Genomic DNA, 23720 nt, shown 5'->3' on the forward strand with positions numbered 1-23720 from the left:
TTGATTGATTGAGCGTCAGGTTACGGTTCTTGTTCTTGTACTATAATGAAACTCCAGTGTAGTAGTAGGTAGCTCAGCGGTTAAGGTTGACTAGTAATCTAAAGGTTGCCAATCTACGAGCGGGGTCCCCACCAGTAAAACAATACCTGAACCCTATTGGGCACAAATTCCCAATTTCCAATGCCCCCCTAGCGGGCACGATCGACAGTGCCTGCAGCAGACAAAATTGGCCACTAGTCTACTGGGTTGGACAGAAAGACCGGACAGAAAAAGGGGGCGGGGTCTTTGACGGTCTACTACCCACCAGTAGAAGAATAACTGAGCCCTACTGGACAGCTCTGGAATGAACCGGAACACCAACGTCAGCACCCAGCCATATTATACGACTGCTTATCTTTTGACTGAATGGGCACAAATTCCCACAAGTCTTGTGAGTAGCCGTCTCAGAACAGTGGCTGTTGTTCTAGCTGCTAGAACTGAACTGAACTGGGGCGTGTCTGGCTGCGGGTTCGACCCGGTAGCACCCCTGCTAGCCAGCGGTGGATTCTCACGCTTGTTTGAGAGTCAGGTTACTGGTTCTGGGATGTGTGAATGTGTGAGGACTGGACAGTCGGTTGGCTTTTCTTGTCCGTTTGCTCGTCCATCCGCCCAAAAACCATGTTTTATTACCCTCCGTCGGGGGTTAAACGTGAAAACGCTGTATTCGCGCGGACGAGGGAAAACGCAACTTTTAAAAAATGCTAACACATTAGCTGTCATTTAGGTTTGCAAGCTGGAGGTGCTCGGGTGGTGCATCTACACAGACATGATAGGCTGTGTCTGTGGGAGGGGAACTTGTCAGTGCTCTCTCAGTGCCGGTCCCTAACCTGGATAAAATAGGAGGGTCACGTCATGCGGTCAGGAATGATCCACCGTGGCGTCGAAAATATAGGAGCAGCCAACTTACAATACTAAGCAATTGAGGGTTAAGGGCCTTCCTCAGGGGCCCAACAGTGACAACCTGGCAGTGGTTGGGCTTGAACCAGTGACCTTTTGATTACCAGTCCAGTACCTTAACCACTAGGCTACAGCTGCCCATGAAATATGTTTTAATTGGAAAATAAGCGTTAGCATCCGTGCTAACATAGAGCTTTGGGTGTAATCTGGGGATCAAACGCAACATATGTGTTAGCATCCCAGGCTAACGTTCCAGGTTTGGAGTAGTGAGAGTGGTTTGTTAGCCTGTATGCTAGGTCCCTAGCCTGGATATATTAGGAGGGTTGCGTCGGGAAGAACATGCGGCGTTAATATGTTTTAATTGGAAAATACGTTTGAGTTGTTAGCATCCATGCTAACATTGAGATTTAGTAGTGAGAGTGTAATTAGTGTAGTTAGCTGGTTACTACATTCAGTAAGCGCAATGTTCTAGAATTAGCATCCCATGCTAACCTAGCAAACACGGCTGGTACGTAAATCCCGGTATGTTTTCGTGTTGGTGTTAGCACTCCGAGCTAAAGCGGCGACTTTCGGGAACAAAGTTGGGTCGTGAGTTTGAGTTTTTAGCATCCATGATAATGTCCGAGTCCAGACAGGGTTCGCCCGCGGTCACTAGCGCCCGACGCTGATGTTGCACGTCTTGCAGCTGGGGTCCTTCTTGGCGTTGACGGTGGACAGACTCATGAGCTGATGGCCGCTGATCTGAGCCACGCCCCCCCGCGCCAGCTCCACGGGCTCGGTGTAGATGACCTCCAGGATGACGTCCTGCGCGTGCCGGAACTCCACCCGCCCGTCCTCCGTCTTCACGCGCGTGAGGAAGCGGTTGTCGGCGACGTCCAGCTCGGGCAGTCGGTCGGCGCAGTACAGGTCTCCCGGCGAGCCGCGCGGCGCCAGGACCAGGATCACGTAGTGGTAGGCCGTGTACATGCAGTAGAAGTCGCCGAAGTAGAGGCGGGTGTCGGGGCCGAACAGCTCCTCCGCGCCGATCTGGAAGCGGTAGCGGCCGTACGGCGAGTCCAGCGGCGGCTCGCCCGTGTTGAACTCCGTGTTGCAGCTGAAGACGATGCCCTCCAGTTTGCCGCTCAGGGGGGAGCCGTGGCTGCCGCTGTTGTCCTTCACGGACGGGAGCATCCGGCCGTCCTGAGCGTTTCTGAAACGGAGAGAGACGGACACACGGTTCGACTTTTAATCAGGACTAACTTCATCCGTAAATAAGATCAAGTAGATGAGACTTTACTGATCCCCTTATTGAAATTAACTTGTGACTTGTTTGTTTCTTTCTTATATATTATTATAAATATAACATATACATGTATATTATGAGCAATATATTACATATATATATTTTTTCTATTTTATTTATGCATTTTCTCCCATTTTCTCCCAGTTTAGCGCAGTCAATTTGTCTTCCGCTGCTGGGGAATCTCTGACTGCATTATTGCTGTTCACGCTTCCTTAGCCGAACCCTGTGTTACCCATGCATTCTGCACAGGCGCCTCTCTATCTGCTAATCAGGGTCCTTACACAGAGTTTGAAGATAGTCCACATAGTCCGGTCATCCCGCCCTATCAGGAACGAGTTCTGCTGCAGGCTCTGCCAGTTATGCCCGCTAGATGGCGCCCAGCCGACCGGTGGCACTGAGGAGTTCAGAATCTTGGCGCTGGTGTGCTAGCGGAATATCCCGCTGCGCCACCTGGGCGCCTATATTACATATTTTATATAAATATGTTATTGCACCTTTGTATTGCACTTATATAGGAGGAAGGTGACGAAATATGTACATGTGCATACATACATTGGTCACTGAATGCTGTACATACGTACATGCACACGTCCATACCTTTTCTATATATTGCCTGTTTATAGTCTTATAGTTTGTACATTTTTGTGTTTAATGTTTAATGTATACATTGCTTGTATACTGTATTCATACTAGAGATCCCATCAGCCAGAACCAAATTCCTAGTGTGTATCCACATATTTGGCCAATAAATCTGATTCTGATTCTGAATAAACTCTGTTATTGACAGTGAAGAGTCCGATGAATGGTCATTGGTTATATCTCAGGCCCTCCAGAATTCATGGAAAAATTTGCTAGTTTTTCACAAATCATTTCACTGCAGTCATTAAATAACACTTATAAATCAAATGATACAATAAACAGCACAGCTACTGTACCTTAACGGTTAAATGTAAACCTAGAACATCCAGCGCAGCCTCAAATACGAAAATTCTCGTCCGTTTTTTGACCCCCTTTCACTTTTCTAAACTCAGTTACCCAAATCGTGTTTTTAGCTGCTTTACTTATTGGATATCTTGGACATTTTGGCTGAGCGATTGCTGACTTAATTGCCGTAGACTTGCTGGTACGCCAACTAGTAAACGTGAAGCACTTGAACGCTGCACGAATGAAAAATGTTACATCGCTAAACACAAACCTTAAAGTGACTCGATTTTCCAAACCCCTTAGTTGTAAGGTCTGATTGTTATTGTAAGCCCTGATAGCTGCTGGAATGAAGAACCTGCGGTAGCGCTCCTTCCTACAGAGCTCGCTCTCCTGACCAGCCTTTTTTGTTACCATTATATGACTTACAGTATATATTAATTATAGGTAATTACAGGTAATACGAATTACCTGCAGTGGTCAAAGTACTCCTGGTTCTGATTGCGGTAGAAGACGGAGAACGGGAGCATCCTCCCGGCGATCACTTCCGCCTTCTGCAGCAGCTGAGTTAAATGTACGGTGGAATAATCTACGAGAGCACGACACGGTTCACTCACAGCACAAAAAATACCTTTTTATTATTTTTTTTTTAAGTGTAATTTCAGAAGTAACGTAACTAGGGAGGTTCACCTGCAGTGCAGAACTGTACGATGTCGCTCCATTCGGACACGGCGTAATCTCCGTCGCTCTGCTTGGACGCGGTTTGCACGGCGACCGTGTACTCGGTTCTCGGGCTCAGGAACCAGTGGCCTCGGACTGTCATGGGCAACGGCACTGCCTTGGCCACCAGCTTCGTGGGAACATCCTGATCACGGGTACGGAGAGAAACAGAATAAAAGATTACACAGTTACTCAAGACCAAACTGCAAATAAGGCTTGTCTGATATATCAGTCTGTTCATGAGCGTAAATATGAAGATTCTGTAGATTGTTTATGCATTTTTCCCCAATTTCTTTGGAGCGATGTACGTCACACTACCCTCCAAATGCATCTTTTTAACTTGCCCATTATGGTGGGTTCATTTGGGGATCCGTATCGTGCACGGAGAGTCACGTACCAATATCCATCCCCCATTTCTGTGCAGGCGCCATCGATCAGCCAGCAGAGGTCGTAATTGCAGCAGTTATGAACCGTTGTCCCATTGTCCCGCCTCCTACAGACACGCAGCCAATCGGTTCTGTCTGCTGGTCAGGCATCTACATGCAGGCAGAATAGACTGTATCGGGAGGGCAAACCGGACCCGCTGTGACCTTGACCGGGATACAGCAGTGCACCACAGGGGTCACTGTAAACCAAATTTCTTATTCTGACCGGTCACCTGATGATCAGGGTAAAATTCTAGCTTGATTGTGGTGGTCTCTACCAGGATGACGATGTGAATCAAACATCAGGGACTTGAGTCACCAGTCTTCAACCCCATTAGCCTGTCGGATGATTTAATACCACCGTAATCAGAATACCAACTGAGGGAGCGGGGTGTATCCGTCTAAATACGGAGGGGTTAGGTGGTGTTTTGGGGCAAGTGCAGCACCTTGTGTTTGAACTTGTTGGAGTTCTTGTTCTCCTTCTTGTTGAGGTCGATGAAGTAGTGCGTGATCTTCTCTCTGGTGCGAGGGTCCATGTCCCAGCAGATCTTGAAGGAGTCGCAGGTGATGTTGCTGATACGAATGTTCAAGGGTACGGGGAGCTCCATCCCCACCACGCCGCTTTCCTCTACCTTACCTACACACACACACACACACACATTAGAGAACAATACGGTTCATTTATACACACGCTACATGTGTAAAGAGCCTCTACAGGGCTCAAACCCTTGTGGAAAATCTTCCCAGAGGAGTGGAGACTGTTCTAATTGCAAGTACGTGGATCGATATGCAGCTCCATATGAATGCCTGTGGTTTTGGGGAAAAAAAGTCCAACAAACATCATGTGTCCAGATACTTTTGGTCATACAGTTGACTACTGACTATCTCTGTTAGAAGGTCCTGGGTTCAATTCCCAGGTGGAGCAGCAGTTTGCATGTTCTCCCCGTGTCTGCATGGGTAGTTAAGCCGGTCTCAGGTCACAGACGTGAAGCGTTTCGTGATTCTCTTTGTTCCTCTCCCGCCCAGTTCCAGCTCTTCCTTTAAACACAGATGTAATCCGTGACGAGGATGTCGCCTCGGCCGTTTTCTCAGATCTTTTGGATCTTTTTATTCCGTGGTGAGAACTTCATTATCCGTCGCTGCGTCGCTATGGAAACTGTTCGGCTTGTGTGCACTGAGGAGCAGATTGTGTGGATGTTAATTGTACTGTAGTACGGCGTTTACTGTAGCCATGGTGTTCGTTCTCATCGTGGTGATAATTAAAGCGTCTTACTGTCCTATTTACGGCATTTAGAAGATGCTTTTATCCAAAGCTACTTACTGTAGTGTGACAGTATACAGTCTAAGCAATTGAGGGTTAAGGGCCTTGCTTAAGGGCCCAACAGCACAGAGATGGGGACTCGCAAACACAGCGACTTCAGACTCGACTCGGACTTGTGGACAACAAAAGTCAGCAACATTAGTTACGTGTGACAATTATATATATATATATGATCCGACATCATTCTGATCGTGTCATTTTCTGCTCTCTAATAATAATAATAATAATAATAACGCTGCGGCCGCCTTAACCCACAACACACACAATGTGTAAATGTTCCAGCCAGCTTCCGGTGTAGTGATGAAGCGTCGCTCCCTACTTAAAATGGTGGAATACCCTACGTAGTGCACTTCACAGTAACAGATATTGTGAATGGAACGCTCCTACAGAACTGGCGCTAATGATTTTAAGAACCGCTTTCTGAACCAATCAGAGCTTCTGATTGTAATTGTTAGTAAGAAATGCTGTTATTTGCATTTATTCAGTTTGCGTCACACAGATGACGCGGTAATGAAACGCTCGATCGGCTTTCTAACGACTTCCTGTTTTACTTCACGACCGGGAAAAGTTTGGAGGTTTTTAATTATAAGCACATTTACAAAATAACGGATTCTATTCCTAATGGGACACACGCTTATAAATCTAATAGCATCTGGAAGAACAGAAGCTAAGGTAAGCAGTGGTTATGGATTTTTTGCTGTGTTTGGGATTTTGGCCGCTGTGCCGTGATTTGCAATGAAAACAAAACGTATCAGTTTAAGCTTTTAACTGGAACCTAGGAAAGTAAAGGCATGAAGTAAAACGGCTTAATACACTCGCTAATCTGTTGTTGTTTTTATCTGAACTTATAAATGATTTGTTTATTTCTACGCTACATTTTCAATATATGTTTTTGTGTTTATTATATTGACTCGTGACTCGACTCGGACTCGTATTTTGTGACTTGTGAAGTCAGTGGTGGGGCTTGAACCAGCGACCTTTTGGTTATAGCTCCTTAACCGTTAGGCTATAGCTGCCCTAATTACCAAATGTAGCATGTGGTTTTGCACTGTCTGGTTTAAAACTGCATGGACGATTGATTTTATCCACCTCTAAGCAGTTAGTGCGTCTGAAACATATGAAGTCAGTACTCACACACTGAAGATAAATAACAAACCGCTGTGTTGACGGTACATTTACTGGCCTGCTGAGTCACCGTGAGTGGATGTTAGAGAAAGAGAATTTACTGGAGTCTGTCTGGACTTGACTTTGACTGAATAATACGCTAAAAGCCTCCGGTGGGACTGAAGTCTATACTGAGAATCTCACACACAGCATTTATTTCTCCATTCAGACAATAATAGATATAAGATAAGAATAATGTGATCTTAATGAAGCCATTCCAGATATTAGCTCGAAAATGCATGAATTTAATAATCTGAGAAGATTATTAGACTATTTCTGAACTGAATATCAGTAGCTTTGCTATTTGAGGCCTGTTTACAGAAAACAGATATGAGCTGCTTACAGACAGCTAAATGATTTATAATAGCATTAAATATTTTATTTAGAACTATTGGAATTCATATGCAATAACAGAATTGCAATGTTAACCTTTGGGCATGTGGGATTCTAAACATTTCCAAAATACTAAACCCCATAACCACGTCAGCCTAGAGGCAGTAAAACGACTGAGGAAAAACTGAAAAAAGGAAAAACTTTATAGCAGTTAATATGACATGTTTTTAATCATTAAGCATTTGTCTCTGCTTTAACAGAGAACACACGCAGCAGTGGAGAGCTGCTGTATTCCAAATAACACCCTCATACAGCACATAATATTACACCTGAATATTAAATATTACTCACTCACTTACTTTCTTAACGCTTATCCAATTAGGGTTGCTTTTGCTGGAGCCTATCCCAGCTTTTCAATGGGCGCAAGGTACACAGTAACACCCTGGACGGGGCACCAGTCCATCGCAGGGCAGACACACACACACCCATTCACCTATAGGGTAATTCAGTGTCTCCAATTAACCTGACTGCATGTTTTTGGACTGTGGGAGGAAACCGGAGCACCCGGAGGAGAACCCAGGACCTTCTTGCTGTGAGGCGACAGTGCTACCCACCGGGCCACCGTGCCGCCTTTATATCATATATTATATAAATGTTAAATTATGTTAGTAAGAGTCCTCATGCTTTAGGCAAATCTAGCAAATCGGGCATCTTCGGGCGCTCTCGTGTGCTTTGATCATGCGCTTTAGTAAAGAACAGGTCGCACCATGATCCAGAGCATGTATTTATAATACAGCAACAAAGGCAGGTTTTTATTGTATAAGCTGTTTGATTTAGTGTGTGTGTGTGTGTGTGTGTGTGTGTGTACACAATTTAAACAGTTCTTTTAGTACTACTAGCTGATATAACAGCAATAAAACCAAAAATATTTTGGTTTCATTCAGTTTCATTCACATTCAGTACATCTTCTTGTGCACCAAGACAATTAAATTTGAGCCAGACACATTTTACAGTCATAACAGCTAAAAAAACACATTCAATCTGTATGATTTTCAGACACGATTTCCATAAACCGACACATGCAGCCTGATAATTACAGACAATCCAACTACCACCACGCACACAAGCAGCATTTTATTATCTCTGGTTGGAAAGTGAGCCGTGTAAAGGGAGCTTTGGACAGGGATGCATGTCAGTCTGATCTCTAGCACTCCTGTTCTCATATGTCACCCTGTACCGACACACTGGAACATAACAAGACGCTCACTTCATTACTCTGATCCCACATGGATCCAAAATCAACTCATCTGTCTTTCTTACAGTTTTTATTGAGTGCAGGACCCACAGGAAGGTCCGGCTCTCAGAGGTAATGGCTGAATATCAAATGGCCCAGTGTTTGGATGATGTATAGTGCACACAGGCAGTACAGGACTCAGTGCGATGATCTGCAGTTACTCCAAAACACTCCTGAATTGCACAATGAAGGGTGACGGAGAACGGTGGCATTGTGCTGCACGCGTGCCACCTACCACCCACACTTTTGCTTCACAGAACGAAACGTGATGTGTCACTGTGCTAGCGTTAGCATAACATTAGCATGACTCCCACAGCAACAGATGGGTGCAGAATTCAGACAGTCTGTTCCTGAATAACAGCATGGGAATCAGCAAAAGAGCAATAGTGGTGCCACACAGCAACAAGGGTAACTGAGACCTGGGTTTGAATGCTGCCTCTGGTTATGGTCTGTGATGTGTTTTGAAGGTACAGATGCTTCTCCTGGTACTATGGTTTCCTCCCACCTTCCGAAAATTGTCTCTCGGTGTAAGTGAGTGAGTGTGTGTTGCCCTGTGATATATAGACACCCTGTCCAGGATGTATTTAAGCCCTGTGCTTCTTCCAGGTGGCACCAGATGCACCATGACCCTGACCAGGATGAAGCTATTTCTGTACAGAGTTAGGGGTTAAGAGACTTGCTCAGACGCCCAGTTGTGGCAACTTGGTTGCGATGGGACTCAAACCAGCCGCCTTGTTATTAATAGTATAGTACTTGGCATTTGCACCACACAGGGTTGGTTGGAGAACCAATGTGTCAGATCAAACTGTATAGCCTAGTGGTTAAGGTACTGGACTAGTAACCAGAAGGTCACTGGTTCAAGCCCCACCAATGCCAGGTTTCTGCGGTTGAGCAAGGCCCTTAACCCTCAATTGCTCAGACTGTATAGTGTAACTGTAATGTTAGTCGCTTTGGATAAAGGCGTCTGCTAAATGCCGAAAATGTAAATGTAGATGAACATACCAAATCACCAAGATTTGCACATTGGTTAAGATACTAGACTAGTAATCAAGAGGTTAATTGTTCTATCCCTATTACCGCCAAGTTGCCACTGTTAGGCCCCTGAGCAAGGCCCTTAACCTTGTGTTTCTTGCATGAGATTCAGTCAAAACCGCAAGTCGCTTGGGATAATTGCGAGACCGAATTGCAGGTGGAAAACGCCCAATCTGGCAACGCGAGTGTGGGCTGTGCCCACGGTGCTGAATCCGTGGGGCTGCAGGAGCGACGCAGATGCAGATTTTTGCCCAAGATAAGCGGGTTTTAAAAGGGGGAAACGCCCGCATTTCGGGAATTTCGGTTAATAATAAGACAAAATAAAAATTGCCCATTTTGGAGCAGGCGCAATGCGAGATTGGTGCACGGATTTGAGGGATGACTCTGCAATGCACAAAATGTAATAGCATGCCATGCATCACATTTTTTCCACCCTAAATTCGTGCAAAAGCAAGAGCACTCGATGAAATGTCGCGCAATCTTATTGGAGATGCTTGGCCACGCTGGCAAGCATCTCCAATAAGATTGCGCGACATTTCATTTTGCGCCTTTTCTTTTGCGCACAACCTACCGTCTCTCTCGCAGAGCTGCAGGGACTCCATGCTCAGATTTTTGGCCGCCGTACCCTCCCGCGGGCTCACCGGACCCGGTACATCCATGATCCGATCAGATCTGCTTCTCCGGTATCCGTGATGCTGATGGTGATGCTGATGCTGATGCTGGAGCGGTCGGTGGCAAAGGAGGGAGGAGGCTACGAGAATACCTCACCCATCTCTCTCCCTACGTCACCAAATCGTCACCACCTGGTACTGGCCAGTGTAGCGGTCACTCACAAATCCCAAATTAAACGCACACCATGTATAATAAGATTTGCTTTTTACGCTTCCTGGCCACCATCGACAACCATGACATATTTTCGCAGGGTTGAGGTCAGGACTCGTCACCCATCGCATTGACCTTCTGGAGGACACTTGTGGTCAGATAAATGATCACCATCACCTTTAAACTGGTGACAGTGACCATTTATCTGACCACAAGTGTCCTCCAGAAGGTCAAAGCCATGGGCAACGAGCAGCGCTTTCAAATCCATGATGCAACGGAACCCAGACCAGGGTTCTCCCCATTGGCGTTCTTCAAGACCCCTCCACTGACCTCTAAAAGCACACATGCGACACTTTAATATATTTTCAGCCCCTCTTGGTCGGGGTCGCAGTGGGTCCTGAATAGAAGCTGTATCTAAAGTGAGCAGGTGGGAGAACATGACAAACTCCTCAAATAGCGTGGATATAGCCAGTTCACCTACTGGCATGGCGAACGGTGGTGCAGCATAGTATCATGGGTTCCAGGGACCTGAGTTTGATTCTCGCCAGATCAGAGATGTTCTTGTATGATCTTGTAGGAATGGAAGCGAATCCCCACAGTCTTGTTCCCAAACCTAGTGCCCCTTTTCAGAGTGGCAAATGAAAACGAATTCAACATTAAGATACTCACTCACTCACTTTCTTAACCGCTTATCCAATTAGGGTCGTGGGGAGGTGCTGGAGCCTATCCCGGCTTTTCAATGGGCACACAGTAACACCCTGGGCAGGGCAGACACACACACACATTCACCTATAGGGCAATTCAGTGTCTCCTATTAACCTGACTGTGGGAGGAGCTCCCGGAGGAAACCCCACAAAGACACGGGGAGAACATGCAAACTCCACACAGAAAGGACCCGGACCGCTCCACCTGGGGATCGAACCCAGGACCTTCTTGCTGTGAGGCGACAGTGCTACCCACCGAGCCACCCCCACATTAAGACAAAGCTTTCTAGGCTTGTGGAATCATGTGTCAGCCTTATTTGCAGCTATAACAGCCTCCACTCTTCTGGGAAAGCATATATACGAGTACAGTACATATACAGAGCGCAGAGTCATTGTATGGCACCTCTGGAACCAAGAGGGTTAAGGGCCTTGCCCAAGGGCCTATGATTCGAACCCTCAACCTTTCGATTGATAGCCAAAAGCTCTAGCCACTAGGCTACCACTGTCCCTATACATATAAGTAAGCCTGAAACACTAGAACCTAATAAGAACGGGTGTCCACATACTTTTGGCCATAAGTCGTCCCTTAAAAGTGCATGTAACTCTTTGACCTTACGTCTATTTTATATAACGGGAACGCATTCACAGTGCCTATAAAGTGCCACATTCACCACACTTTATCCTGGTCAGGGTAGCAGTGGGTCCAGTGTCCACACACAAACACACACAGTTCAGTTTTCACAATTTTAATGCAAACGAAAAAAAGAAAAGGTTTTAATACAATTTAATCAAACATTTAAAAGTAAAGTGTGCCATGATTAAAAAAAACCCCAAAAAAACAAACGTTTTAATAATTATTTCTGATGTGGCGACTCGGAGACTTGGGCGGTAACCGGGCGACGACGAGTCCTGCGCTCCGTCAGGTCTGTGTAAACAAGAACGGAAAGAAAAGCTTCACTGCGTATCGCAGATTCTGGTTCCTTCGAAAACGGTTCCGCCGGCGTCAGGGGGGTAACGGTACGCCCACTTCAAACGCCTACGTGCAAAAGTCCTGCCGGGACGATCAGAGGAGGTCACATGGCGTATTTCTGAGTCCACTCACGGGCCATTCTGTTGTATCTGAAACAGACACGAGAGAGAAAGCAGTGAATTTACTGATGTACCAGGGTAAAATGGTCAGCAACCCACATTTTGTCTGTGGTGTTCACCGTGACCCAGGCAACACAAGCACAAAAGTAATATGCTTAATTAATAAAAACGGTGGCAATCCGGTCCCACTGTGGTTTACCAGACGTAACGTAAACCTCCACAAGGGGGCGTCCGTGTACAAGTTCATTTCGTGTTTGTCCCTGATAAAATTAATTGATTTAACTATTATTATTTACAGACACGGCCGGCTGTGTTCCGCGATGGATCGGCCTCCTGTCCAAGGCAGGGTGTGTTATTGCACTGCACCCACCGCATCCCTGACCAGGATAAAGCAAAAATAAATCGATTATTTAAAAGGACCCGTGATTCAAAGCTCAACACCAGAGTGATTAAAGTATTCCACGTTCAGACAACGCTTTCTAGACTGTATGTGGCAGCCCCATTCGCAGCTATAACAGCCTCCACTCCTCCGTGAGGGCATATATTTATTAGGAGTGTTTGTTTTAGAATTATAATAGAATATAGCGATTAAAGTAGGCCAGAAATTCAAATAAAAATAGATAAATCCGGGCGTTCAGTCTCCAAACGATAATTTCGTGCCGTTATGAGGAAAAGCGACGAGGCTCTAGTAGGGTGCAGCAGTCCAGTACTCAACCAGTACCCACAACCAGTAAGACAAGGGTTCGAGTGTCCGCTGTGCCAGGGTTTTCCAAAGCCTGGGTCTAATCTAGAGCCAAAAAAAGGAGTCGCAGACAAAAATAATAATAATTAAATGAACAAAATTGAACTTGTTCACGCCCCCTTGTGGAGGCTTTACGTCACACCTTGTAAACCACAGTGGGACCAGATTTCCACCATTTCGAATATGGTGTTTTGATGAATTAAAAATCACAGACAAACTGTGGGTCGCTTACGAATATTTGGATAAAATCTGAGCTGTGCCACAGGCCTTGTCGGGCACTATACAGGCACTGGCTGTGTTTCACAATCAATCAATCAATCTATTTCCTCGCCTGCTCCCGTTAGGGGTCACCGGCGGATCAGGATCCGCATCATTGATTTGGCACAGTTTTTACTCCGGATGCCCTTCCTGACACGACCCTCCCTATTTATCCGGGCTTGGGACCGGCACTACAATGCACTGGTTTATGCGCCATAGCGACCGGGTACCTATAGGACGATTCAGTGTCTCTAATTAGCCTGGCTGCACGTCTTTGGACTGTGGGAGGAAACCGGATCTCCCGGAGGAAACCCACGCAGACACGGGGAGAACATGCAAACTCAAACAGTGCTACCCACCGAACCTAATTATTATTATTCAGCAGTAAACTGTTAGCACACTACTGCTGGGATCCAGGGTTCGAATCCTCAGCGGTGCTATCAGCCAGTCTACATACAGACACGACTGGCTATGTCTAAATAACCCGCGATGGACAAGCGTCTGCACCCAGTGATTCCGCTCAAGCCAGACCCACCGCGTCCCTGACCAGGACACATCTGTGGTAAAACTAAAATAAAATAGAATAAAAACGATCATTTAAAAGGACCTGGTCAGAGATTCCACTGCTCAGGTGGTGCAGCTGTCCAGTATTCTAGCGCACCACCAGCAGGACAAAGGTTCGAATCTCAGCTGTGTTTCACTCTCATTCCGCCACAATTTGGGCGGAGTGGGCAGCACTATTCCAAGACCACGCAATACGATTCGAGGCACTTCGCCAGTCGCCGGACACCCTGCAACCGATCCTAAAGTTCGCCGAGCGGAGAGAGACGCCGATTACTCACTTATCTTTGTCCGATTTGTAGACGTGCGCGATGTCCGGCACCAAAGGATCGTCCGGGTTTGGGTCACACAGCAGCGAGCATATCGATAACAGCACTGAAATACAGATTCACCTCATTAGAATCGACCAAAGTCCAGCGGGAATCTTCTGAAGTGAGTTCCGTGTGGCCGAAAGTATGTAGACACCCCTGTTTCAGCCACACCCATAGCTGTTCCATAATGACCTGGATGGTTTGATTAACCCCACTGAACACCTTTGGGATGAATTGGAGCGCCAAACATGAGCCAGGCAAATGCTCTTACAAATGAACGAGCACCAATTCCCACAGACACGGTCCAGAATCTTAAAGTAAAGGCTGTCTGTCACAAAAGAGTGCAACAAGCTAACGATCAGGTGTCTACATACTTTTGGCCACATGGTGTACGCTATGCACATAAAAGCAGCGGTTTGCGCCGTACATTTACCTTTAGAAACGGTGAGCGCAGGACTCCACTGAGAGCGCAGGATGTCCAGGCAGATGCTGCCGTTACTGTTGATGTTGGGATGGTAGATTTTGGTGGTGAAGGCAACCTGGGAGAGAAACCGGAGTCAGACCACGTGACCGCAAATCGAACCCTAAGAGCCTTAAACTATTTCAACACCAAGCTTCTGATTTATTTACTGATTTATTATCATAGGCCGCAATAAATGCATATTAAATTTTTCACAGCATTATTTTGTGTCTACGATTTCGGGCGTGTCTCACCTTTGGTGGTTTAAAGGGGTAGTCTGTCGGGAAGTGAATCGTGAGGAAGAAAACGCCACCCTGATACGGACTGTCACCCTGAGAGGAACAGAGAAAACAGAAGTGTGATTTAATTCATGAAAACTGTGGCAATCTGGTCCTACTGTGGTGTACAAGATGAACATAAACCCTCCACAAGGGGGGCATACAAGTTTATTTAATCTTTATTATTACTCACGCCACACCCAAGGATCACGACCCAGGGTTTAAAACCCCTGTGATAAGAGGCCTTAAGAGTATTCATGTTGCTAGTGTCGCCCCCTGCTGGCTGAGGAAGGCTGACACTAAGTTCGGAGAGACGCGCTAAGCTCTCCGTATCATCCATCGCCAGTGCAGGTACCTCGACCAGACAGCAGAGGCTTTGATCATCACCTTCCTAACAGGCACAGCCGATCCGGCTTGTGTGTGGGAGCCCTGACGGTCGACAGCACAGCCGAGATTCTAATTAATTGGTTCAATTTCGAGCAGTCGAAGAATTAAATCAATATTACGTGTTAATAAACAACCAGTATCAGAATTCAATATTCTGAAAAGGGTTTCCTCTAGATTTTGGAACATTACTAGGGGGATCTGCTTCCATTCAGCTACCAGAGCATTCAGGCACCGATGACAGACCATGAGGCCGGACGTTTCAAGCTTTGTGTTGGATTGGTACCAACAAAATCACCAAGATATTTATTTATTTCTTTGCTTTGGAAGATCCAAATAGTTCCAGTGGTCCCCAACCACCGGGCCGCAGACTGGTACCGGTCCATGGGTCATTTTTTAATTAATAATTAGAGATCGCTACAAAAGCAACCACAACACTACATCCATTTCCAACACACTTCGGGTGTTATTGTCTCCTATCACCACTAGGTGGGAGCAGCGTCTCGTTGCAGCTAAAAAAAAAGCTCATTTGTGAGTAGTATTGTTATTCTCAAGCTAATACTTGTGTGTATAGCAAATGCTGAGCTTGGGCTTGAACCAATAAAAGCCAGAATCAATTCAGGTCGTGATGTACAGCTGTGCTGAGCAAGCACAGATTTATGTCCGTCCTGTGGTTGCGCTTCACTTCACGTTATCAGCACGACCGCAGCAGCTTCAGCAGGGCCGGATCTCAGTACTGCTCAGACGACCGGACTCAAATCTGATCACATGTTAACAATATTAAACATCATAATAAAGAAATAAATGTCAGGAAGCAATATAGAAAATAAGTAAGACGTGTTCTTACTGGTCCCATTATCGTCGCCTGCCAGTGAAACACTGAAAAGTAAAAACAGTGATGATGATGAGCGAACGCTAAATATTCTGCAGGAATCAAAATTAAAGATTTCGACTTCGACAAATACTCACAATCTTCTCCCATCGGTCCTGCCGAGCATTGTGAAGGAGGGTCTCGCTGCAAATCATGTAACTCCTATAAACACAAGAGTGGAGAGAAGACAACGTTTAAAAAATCAGCAGATCAACAGTTTTATTTCATTAATATGAGTACAAGAATATTGTGGACATTAGGGCTGTATGAATGGTTGGTTCTATCTCGACTGGGGATGTAACGATGCACCACAAGACAGTTAAAGATCGGTGCACATGTGCCTCGGTTATTTATTTAAGATGAATCGATGTTCACTTTAAACAGCAGAGGGCGCTGGCACTATTCACCTCGCCTGGTTGACGTCACTACAGGGTTGCCTGGTTTGGAATTTTCCAGACGAATGTATTTATGTGCGGATACTTTCTTTATTTGTATTATTCATTTATTTATATGCTGGATTTGTTTTAAAAATTAATTTGTTTCTTTACACAATAAGCATCATTTGGCTTAGTTTGTACCTACCTCAGAAATAAAAGGACATTCATTACTTAGATAAATAAAAGATAAGCACAAATACAGTGTTTTATTTTATTTTTTAAAGAGAAATAATAAGAAAACTTTGTCCTAATTTGTCTTCAATTTCATTTTGTTTAAAAAAATAAAATAAAATCGAGGAAAAAATCGTATCGTGAACCCAGTATCATGAATCGCATCGTGGGTAGAGTGTATCGTTACATCCCTAATCTTGATGCTTTTGACCCCAAACACTCAGTCGCTCGTGTTAAGCAGGTTGAAGATTATCCACAAGGGGGAGCTGTTGGTGCAGTATTTCTCTACTTCACATCAACACCAATGTACTTATTACTTTCAGATATATAGTGTGCACTGATGTTAACCCACTTAAATCTAAGTTACATAAATAATGTATAATAATAGTTAAATTATAAATTATGACCCCTGCGTTAAGAACTACTGTTCTGACCTCGTTAATACTGACACTTATTCACTTTTATAACGTTTTAGAACGTATTTTGTATTATTATTCAACTGACCATATGTATATTGATTGATAAGCGACATAACAATAATAAAATCCTCTCTAAAACAAAATAATAGTGAATAAAATGTCAGTGTGGTCGATGTTTACTGACTGAACCGGCTTTGTTCTCGCTAACCAGCTGTAGCAACCAAACAGCTAACAAACGCTCATTAAACCAACATCACACACTTCCACTCACAATAACTCCCAACTAAACCCATCTAATCACAGCTTATCCAACCCACAGACTGACTGTCCGTTTTATATTATAAATAAAGCGTAAATAAAGAAACGAACCTTCTGAATTCTTTTCTGAGCCATCACATCTACCGACGAGGCTTCCCGTTCTAAAGTCTTTCCACACAGCCCAGCGAGGGCGGAAACCATGCGGACGAATCCCATACGCTCCCTTGCGGAGTATCTAGTGCACTAGAAAGGCTGCGGACGCCAATGACAACAAGACGCACGTAGTGTACTTCTATAGAGACAACAGTGTAATTTGGGACGCCCCCAGTAAATTAACAGTCGCTCTTTGCAATCAAAATGAATTACAGGTTTCAAAGTAAAAGCGAGTATTAATTCATGATTGTATAACATATAAATAACTAATACTTACATTAATTTATTATTATTAAATTAATTAATTATATAATAAAACGAATGTATGGCAGTTGTAGCCTAAAGGTTAAGGTACTGGACTAGTAATCATTTACATTTACATTTTCAGCGTTTAGCGGACGCCTTTATCCAAAGCGACTTACAGTACTATTACAGTATACAATCTGAGCAATTGAGGGTTAAGGGCCTTGCTCAGGGGCCCAACAGCAGCAACCTGGCAGTGGTGGGGCTTGAACCAGCGACCTTATGATTACCAGTCCAGAATCTTAACCACTAGGTTACAGCTTGAAGGTCCCGATTCAAACCTCACCACTGCCAGGTTGCTGCTGTTGGGCCCTTGAGCAAGGCCCTTAACCCTCGAATGCTTATACAGTATACTGTCACAGTACTGTAAGTCGCTTTGCATACACGTCTGCTAAATGCTGACAAAGTAAATGTATACAAATGTAAATATAATGCATTTTATTTATTATAGGGCAAGTAGTAGCCTAGTGGTTAGGGTACTGGACTAGTAATCAGAAGGTGGCTGGTTCAAGCCCCACCACTGCTAGATTGCTGCTGTTGGGCCCTTGAGCACGGCCCTTAATTGGCCCTCAATTGCTCAGATTGTATACTGTAATAGTACTGTAAGTCGCTTTGGATAAAGGCGTCCGCTAAATGCTAAAAATGTCCATGTAAATTGTAGTTATGCACCAATAACCCACTATAATGAATTAATTAAGTCTAGAAAGTTCTGTACTGATTTTAAAATGTCAGGAATGTTACTCAGAGCCATTTCTAAGCTACTTGATCAGCTTGATCAGTTTGCTGTATTGTAAAGTGTCTACTTAAATTATCTCTGCTTTACAATGTCAGATACATTTTGTGTAGCTTCGGTATTGACGTTCAGTTCTCAATACCTAGAAATAGCATAGCCGCCAAATGAGGGCAAATGAGGAACCTCTAAGTTGGTGGACCCACAGAAACCACTGAGGTCAGCATGGACAATAAATAAGGCCCATGTCTCATGTGAGATTTGGAAATAATCAGCTAATAAAGTCATTGTACATGGAAATGTTGTTGGCTACCTATATATAGCCAGGTCTGCATTAACACAGTAAAAACAATTCATTCCACCGTTCAAACCCTTTAACTTTATTTTTCAGGATTGTTCATTTGCAAACATAAAGACTTCTATAAATTCTCATGTGTTGTCATATGCAATATTTATTTAGACGTCCAAGTTGCTGACTGAATTTAATGCCATTTTAACTGTCAGAGTCAAGGGTGACGCTGATGGAGCAGGCAGCTTGGAATAAGAGATTAGAACAGGGTGAGCTAGCCAGCAACCTGGAACAGGACTTGAATTCTTCTTGACCGTTTATCGACTTGCCAGTATTTAAAAAGTAGCACTACTGTGGTGCTATTGGATGTCTGGGAATCCAAAAGGAGGGTGGTCGAAGCCCTGTTCTGTATTGGCACCAGGGTTGATGAAAATGAAATGAAAAATGAATGTCTAGGGCGTTGAAAAATGTTACGTGTTTATTAGATTGTGCGAAAAATACACATCTTATGTGCTGTCCTTGGAAACGTCGGTTTTTCTCTTTTTACTCGGCGCTCCCTCCTCCTTTTTGACACACTTGTGTTTCAGTAGAGTCTGCATTCTCGAGTACTCCTTCCCACACTCGACGCACGCGTGGGTACGCCTGTCGCCGGAGTGCATCTTCATGTGAGTCCTCAGACTGAAGTCCATCCGAAAACACTTCCCGCACTGCTCACACTTGAAGGGCTTCTCATCGGTGTGGATCATGCCGTGTCTGAGGAGGCTGATCAGCTGCCCGAAACTCTTCCCGCACTCCTTGCAGCTGTATGGTTTCACCCCGTCGTGCGTCCGCTGGTGCCTCCTCAGATTAGCCTTTTTCGGGAAGCGTTTTCCGCACACCCCACAGGGAAAGCTGTTCTCCGTGTGTACCTGGCGGTGACGCTCCAGATCGGCGAGGGTCCTGCAACTCCATTCGCAGTCCGTACAGGAAAAAGGTTTTGAGTCCGGATGGACCTGCATGTGCACCCTGAGATGACCGGCGGTGAGGAAACCTTTCCCACATTGCTCACAGCGGTGCAGGTTCTCACCCGAATGGAGCTGCCGGTGCTTCTGCAGGAACTTCATCAAACTGAAAGATCTGCCGCACGCGTCGCAGGAAAACGGTCGATCGGCCTTGTGAACCTTCTCGTGCTTTCTGAGAGCGTGAATCTGACTGAAGGTTTTCCCACAAATTTCGCATGACACTTGCTCGCTAGTATGGGTGTGCCGGTGGACGCGAAGGTGGCTGGCCTGAGCAAACGTTTTACCACAGACGTCACACTTAAAGGACTTCGCGTCCATGTGGCTCTGCTGGTGTTTGGCAAGGCTGGCGGCCAGTCCGAACTTCCTGCCGCAGGTTCCGCAGGCGAACGTCTTCTCGCCGGTGTGAACGCGCTGGTGTAGGTTGAGAGTGTTTTGAGTCATGAAGCTCTTCCCGCATTCGTCGCAGCGATACGGCCTCTCCTCCGAGTGAATCCGCAGGTGAGACTTCAACCCGCATTTCAGCCTGAACCTTTTACCGCACTCGTCGCAGGAGTAGGGTCGCGCCTCCTGGTGGTCGCTTAGCACGTGAGCCCTTAAAGTCTGCTTGGTGAGGAAGGATTTCTCACAGCTAGGGCAGTTAAACTCACTTTCTCCGGCGTGACTAGACTGGTGTAATGCCAGGGCTTGAGGCGTAGCAAAGGCTTTCCAACAGCGTTCGCATTTCAGCTTCTTTCCTTTATGCTCTGCTCGTCTGTGAGCCTGAAGGCTGCATTTAGCAGGGAAGAGTTTACCGCATAAAGGACACGTAAATCCATCCTGCGCTTGCACAACGTGCACTTTCAGGCCACTCTGATACCTAAAAGATTTGGCGCAGAATTGACACTTGTAACCTTCAGGCTGCTCTTCAGGAGAGGAAACATCTGAGGCTTGTTCCTCTTCAGAATAGGTTTCAGAACTAGTGTCCAAATTAGGATTCTCTTCAGAAGTGTATTCAGATGAAGACAGATGTGTGGTGTGGTCCTTTCTAGGCTGGTTTTGAGAAGAGGACAGATGTGTGGTGTGGTCCTTTCCGGGTTGGTTTTCAGATGAAGACAGATGTGTGGTGTGGTCCTTTCCAGGCTGGTTTTCAAATGAGGACAGGTCAGATCTATGATGTCCGGCACTTATGTGTCGCACTTCACTTTCTGCTTCGGTTGCCAGTGAAGAATCTGCACTGCCGGTTCTCTCCTTGTCACCTGGTGAGCTGTCTAGACCGTCAAACCTAAACTCTGGAGACAAGAAGAAACAAAAAGCGCAGATGCTATTTAAATGCTTGTACCATTATGATAATGATTATGAGGAACAGTGGCTACAAGTGGATGCTCACTGACCGGAACAGATGCCAAACTGATTGCAAAAAACTGAAGAACATAGAAAAACAAAGCAGAATTCAGAGCGAGGCTGACCAATATGGATTAAAGGGGAAAATTTGTGTCATTGACCACCTCTATGTAGCAGTGTATCCCAACGACATGCTAGTGACGGGCAGAAGCAACCAAGAACATTTGTTGTGAATAAGTTCCAGTGGAGTTTGGATACAGAAAGGTTTGTGAACCCCTGGTTTAACCATTTACACTTTTACATTACTACAGAAAGGCTGGACTAAACCAGTGGTCCAGTTTTACTGAATTCACTCTCCAGTTTGATGCCTTATCACAGATAACATAAAAACTATGCATTAGATATCAGGACACCTTTAAAACATACAAAATACAAAAACATTACATGCAAGTACATGCAGTAAGTACCAAAACATGGACCTATAGCACAGTTTTACACATCTCATACAGCACATATTTGTTCTAGGCACCAGGGAACCAGTAAATTATAACCAGTAAATTGCTTTCTTTTCTACATAGTGCAGGGTGCAGAGGACAGGAATCTAGATCAGTTTATATTTACTGTGCAGATCTGAGACATCATTACCTTTAAATAAACAATGAAACATGCTGCTTTTCCGTTGAGATTCAGCATTTGCTGACAGAAACTTTGCAGAATTTGAGACTTCCATTCTTAATTTCGGGTTACCTACAGGATCAGCGTGCTTGGGTCATCGTTACACCTTGTTTCAGGTGAAGTTTAGAAATTTGGATCTTCACTAATGATCCATTCAAGTTCATCCAGGTAGATTTTTTAAATACAACGTCGAACTTCTGAGCATGCGCAGTTCCATCAACTGCTCCTCACGAAACTTATAAAGTCTATATCATATAAATCATATATTTTTGTCATCTTGTGACTCTGGTAAAGATGTTAATGTGGTAAATGTTGGTAAAATGTGTGTGAATTTAAATACTTCATCTGGATGAGCGCGGAAATATGTGAATTAGCGTTGAATCTGAGTGATTCGAGTCATTTGAGAAGAATCGATTCACTGAACAAATGCTTTGAGAACTTAGAGTCGACTCTAACTCGAGCATTGAACTGAATTTGATTCGTATCAAACGGCGTTGTTAATAAAGCTCAAAACAACACAAAAACTACATATAAGGGTTTTTATACCACTTAATGAACGATTTATGTTTATTGGCACATTTTAGCAGATTAACATAATTAAAACCGATGTTTGAAAATGATTATGGGGCTTTTAGGACCTGACTGGAGTAATGTACGTATATTTCACCATATACCACAACTCCAATACTTGATAAGACTTGCTCCTAATGTTCCTTATTTAATCACCAAACAGAACCTGACAGAAGTTGGTGGCCACCATGAGCCTGTTGGACTATTCCAAAAATAATGGGCCATAAGGAGTCGACCTCCCTTTCGGAGCTATAACAGTCTTCAGTCCTGTGGAAAAGCTTTCCTCAACAGTTTGCATTGTGTCTCTGGGAATTTGTGCCCATTCAGCCAAAGAGCATTGGAAGAGAAGGCCTGGCTCACAATCGACAATCTAATTCATCTTAAAGTGTGTTCACTGGGGTGAAGGTCAGGGCTTTGTGCAGACTACTGGGGTATTTCTACACCAAACTATTCAAGTCATGTCTTTATGGACGTTTATGAATGCCAGTTTTACCAGTTGATCTTTAATTCATTATATAATAGATGGTGGGACCCAAATGCTTCACTTATCCACTAGAGGACACTGCTCCCTTAAGCACAAGTTAAATGGGACCATCATTATGGGTCCATCATTATGTGAGGTTTAGATAAAATAGCGAAACGATTTATCACAAATACTACATGTCTTATTTTCTACATTTCTCAGACTGAATTTACTGCATTTGGTCCACTGTGATTAAATACAATACAAGCTATTGAAGTTTAAGGTTTTAGAGTGTTTGGTGGCCCATTTGAGAGAAGCTTCCTTTCATTTTGGGTTCTCTCGTCTCATGTGTCCTACAAATAATATTACTATCATTCCCCACTGTCAGCACAGTCCTAGAGCTGATTTATTAACATTTATTCCCTCAGCCTGTCAGAAAGCAGATTATTTTTTTATTGTCTTTGCATCATTGTGTGTCTTCAACAACAAGCAGGATTACCCATGCAGAGCTTAAAGTGGGTCCATCATCTATAATTGTTATTTTGTAAAGGGCAGCAAAGGAGAGACTTGGGGATTATTGGGATAAGTAGTGATTGATGATATTTTAATAGATTTAATCCTCCTAGCTGATGTGGCCACGTCTTGGGGTGAGGGTTCATAATCCCCTCCTCACTTCTGCTAATCTGTTTTCGCTCTTTCATTCTCTCTCTTTTATAAGCCCCTCTGAAAAAAACCAGATAATAATCTATTTAGAGAACATCGAATGTCATCTAATGTCTTCATTACCAAACAAAACCTTTTTAATATGAAATAGGAATTAAACAAACAAAAAATTAAACAAAGTGGTTTGTGTGAGATTAATTTTGTGACTTAAATACAGCTGAAAAGGAATAAACAACAAAACATGATGGTCTTTAATGATTAATAATAAATAATAGGAAATTAGTTTCTGCAAATTCTGCAAGTGTATCTATACAAATAGAAGTATTTATAAAGTCACTGCCATGGCCTCTTAATTTTGCA

The 23720-nt window shown here is 44.4% G+C and overlaps 3 protein-coding genes across 3 annotated transcripts; all 3 read right to left on the bottom strand.

The window, feature by feature from the left end:
- Positions 1–443: 443 nt before the first annotated feature.
- On the bottom strand, positions 444–10066 carry phyhipla (phytanoyl-CoA 2-hydroxylase interacting protein-like a). Its single transcript, XM_063007484.1, has 5 exons — positions 10000–10066; positions 4731–4921; positions 3830–4004; positions 3611–3728; positions 444–2125 (listed from the first exon to the last, which is right to left on the bottom strand). The coding sequence occupies exons 1-5, from the start codon at positions 10028–10030 to the stop codon at positions 1588–1590; spliced, it is 1053 nt and encodes a 350-aa protein (XP_062863554.1). The 5' UTR covers positions 10031–10066; the 3' UTR covers positions 444–1587.
- A 1618-nt stretch (positions 10067–11684) lies between these two features.
- Positions 11685–17387, bottom strand: ube2d1a (ubiquitin-conjugating enzyme E2D 1a). Its single transcript, XM_063006780.1, has 7 exons — positions 17305–17387; positions 16007–16070; positions 15885–15916; positions 14630–14707; positions 14349–14454; positions 13886–13979; positions 11685–12073 (listed from the first exon to the last, which is right to left on the bottom strand). Exons 1-7 carry the CDS (start codon positions 17326–17328, stop codon positions 12028–12030), a joined length of 444 nt encoding a protein of 147 aa, XP_062862850.1. The 5' UTR covers positions 17329–17387; the 3' UTR covers positions 11685–12027.
- A 1787-nt stretch (positions 17388–19174) lies between these two features.
- LOC134325633 (gastrula zinc finger protein XlCGF57.1-like) lies at positions 19175–22424 on the bottom strand. The gene is made up of 2 exons (XM_063007879.1): positions 22391–22424; positions 19175–20937 (listed from the first exon to the last, which is right to left on the bottom strand). Exons 1-2 carry the CDS (start codon positions 22422–22424, stop codon positions 19175–19177), a joined length of 1797 nt encoding a protein of 598 aa, XP_062863949.1.
- Positions 22425–23720: the final 1296 nt, after the last annotated feature.

This window comes from Trichomycterus rosablanca, chromosome 13 (genome assembly GCF_030014385.1).
Source record: "Trichomycterus rosablanca isolate fTriRos1 chromosome 13, fTriRos1.hap1, whole genome shotgun sequence".
Taxonomy (NCBI): Eukaryota; Metazoa; Chordata; class Actinopteri; order Siluriformes; family Trichomycteridae; genus Trichomycterus; species Trichomycterus rosablanca.